This window comes from Bremia lactucae, linkage group LG1 (assembly GCF_004359215.1).
Source record: "Bremia lactucae strain SF5 linkage group LG1, whole genome shotgun sequence".
NCBI lineage: Eukaryota > Oomycota > Peronosporomycetes > Peronosporales > Peronosporaceae > Bremia > Bremia lactucae.
The window spans coordinates 58,535-59,378 of NC_090610.1; the positions used below are offsets into that span (position 1 = coordinate 58,535).

The 844-nt window shown below is 43.7% G+C and overlaps 1 protein-coding gene across 1 annotated transcript; it reads right to left on the minus strand.

Moving 5' to 3' along the window:
- Positions 1-296: 296 nt before the first annotated feature.
- CCR75_009804 (uncharacterized protein) lies at positions 297-749 on the minus strand (the record flags this gene model as incomplete). Its single annotated transcript, XM_067967841.1, has 1 exon — positions 297-749. One exon carries the CDS (start codon positions 747-749, stop codon positions 297-299), a length of 453 nt encoding a protein of 150 aa, XP_067822499.1.
- Between the last annotated feature and the right edge of the window lie 95 nt (positions 750-844).

Consider the following 844-nt stretch of genomic DNA (forward strand, 5'->3'; position numbering starts at 1 on the left):
TGGTACAGAGAAATAGTAAAACTGTATTAATATATAAAGTTTTTTCAAAACGATTTACTATCTGGCTTTGATACATTAATAACTACATCGATTAGCGGAACAAAAAATAAAGCCTCTTTATTACAAATGGTCATGCTTTATAGATGGATATATACGTTGGTTGAAATATTGTCGCTTTCATTTGTTGACACTTGCTTTTATTCGTGAAGTTGCTGGCTGCATAACGCATAAGACTATGTTTTACCCTCAAAAGCGAAGATATAACTAACATTTAAAGTTGTAGATATGCACCGATTTTAAGCCAGGATACCGTCTAGCTGAACCTGGTCTGCATTAAAAGCGCGGGCAATCGTCGTGCCCAGACGATAAACCTTCTCGCCAGTCGCTGCGACCTGGCGCGTTACTTCAGCAACATTCGCCTCCGGAAGTAGCATCACCATGCCGATCCCGCAATTGAAAGTACGAGATAGCTCCGTATTGGAAACATTCCCCAACTTCTGTAGCCACTTAAACACAGGAGGTAAAGGCCAGCTACTGCAATCGATCTTGACAGCCAAATCCTTGGTCAATACACGAGGAATGTTTTCCAAAAGACCGCCGCCAGTTATGTGAGCAAGGGCATTGATACGTCCCGACTTGATCGTTGGCATCAGCTGCTTGACGTAAATTTTTGTAGGAGTTAACAGACACTCGCCTAAGGTCTTGCCTGCTTCAAATGGGCAGGGATCACTGTAAGCGAGGCCTGACATTTCCACAAGCTTACGCACGAGCGAGAAACCATTTGAGTGTACACCCGACGATGCCAGACCCAAGACAGCAAAACCTGCTTCAACTGGTTGCGGTA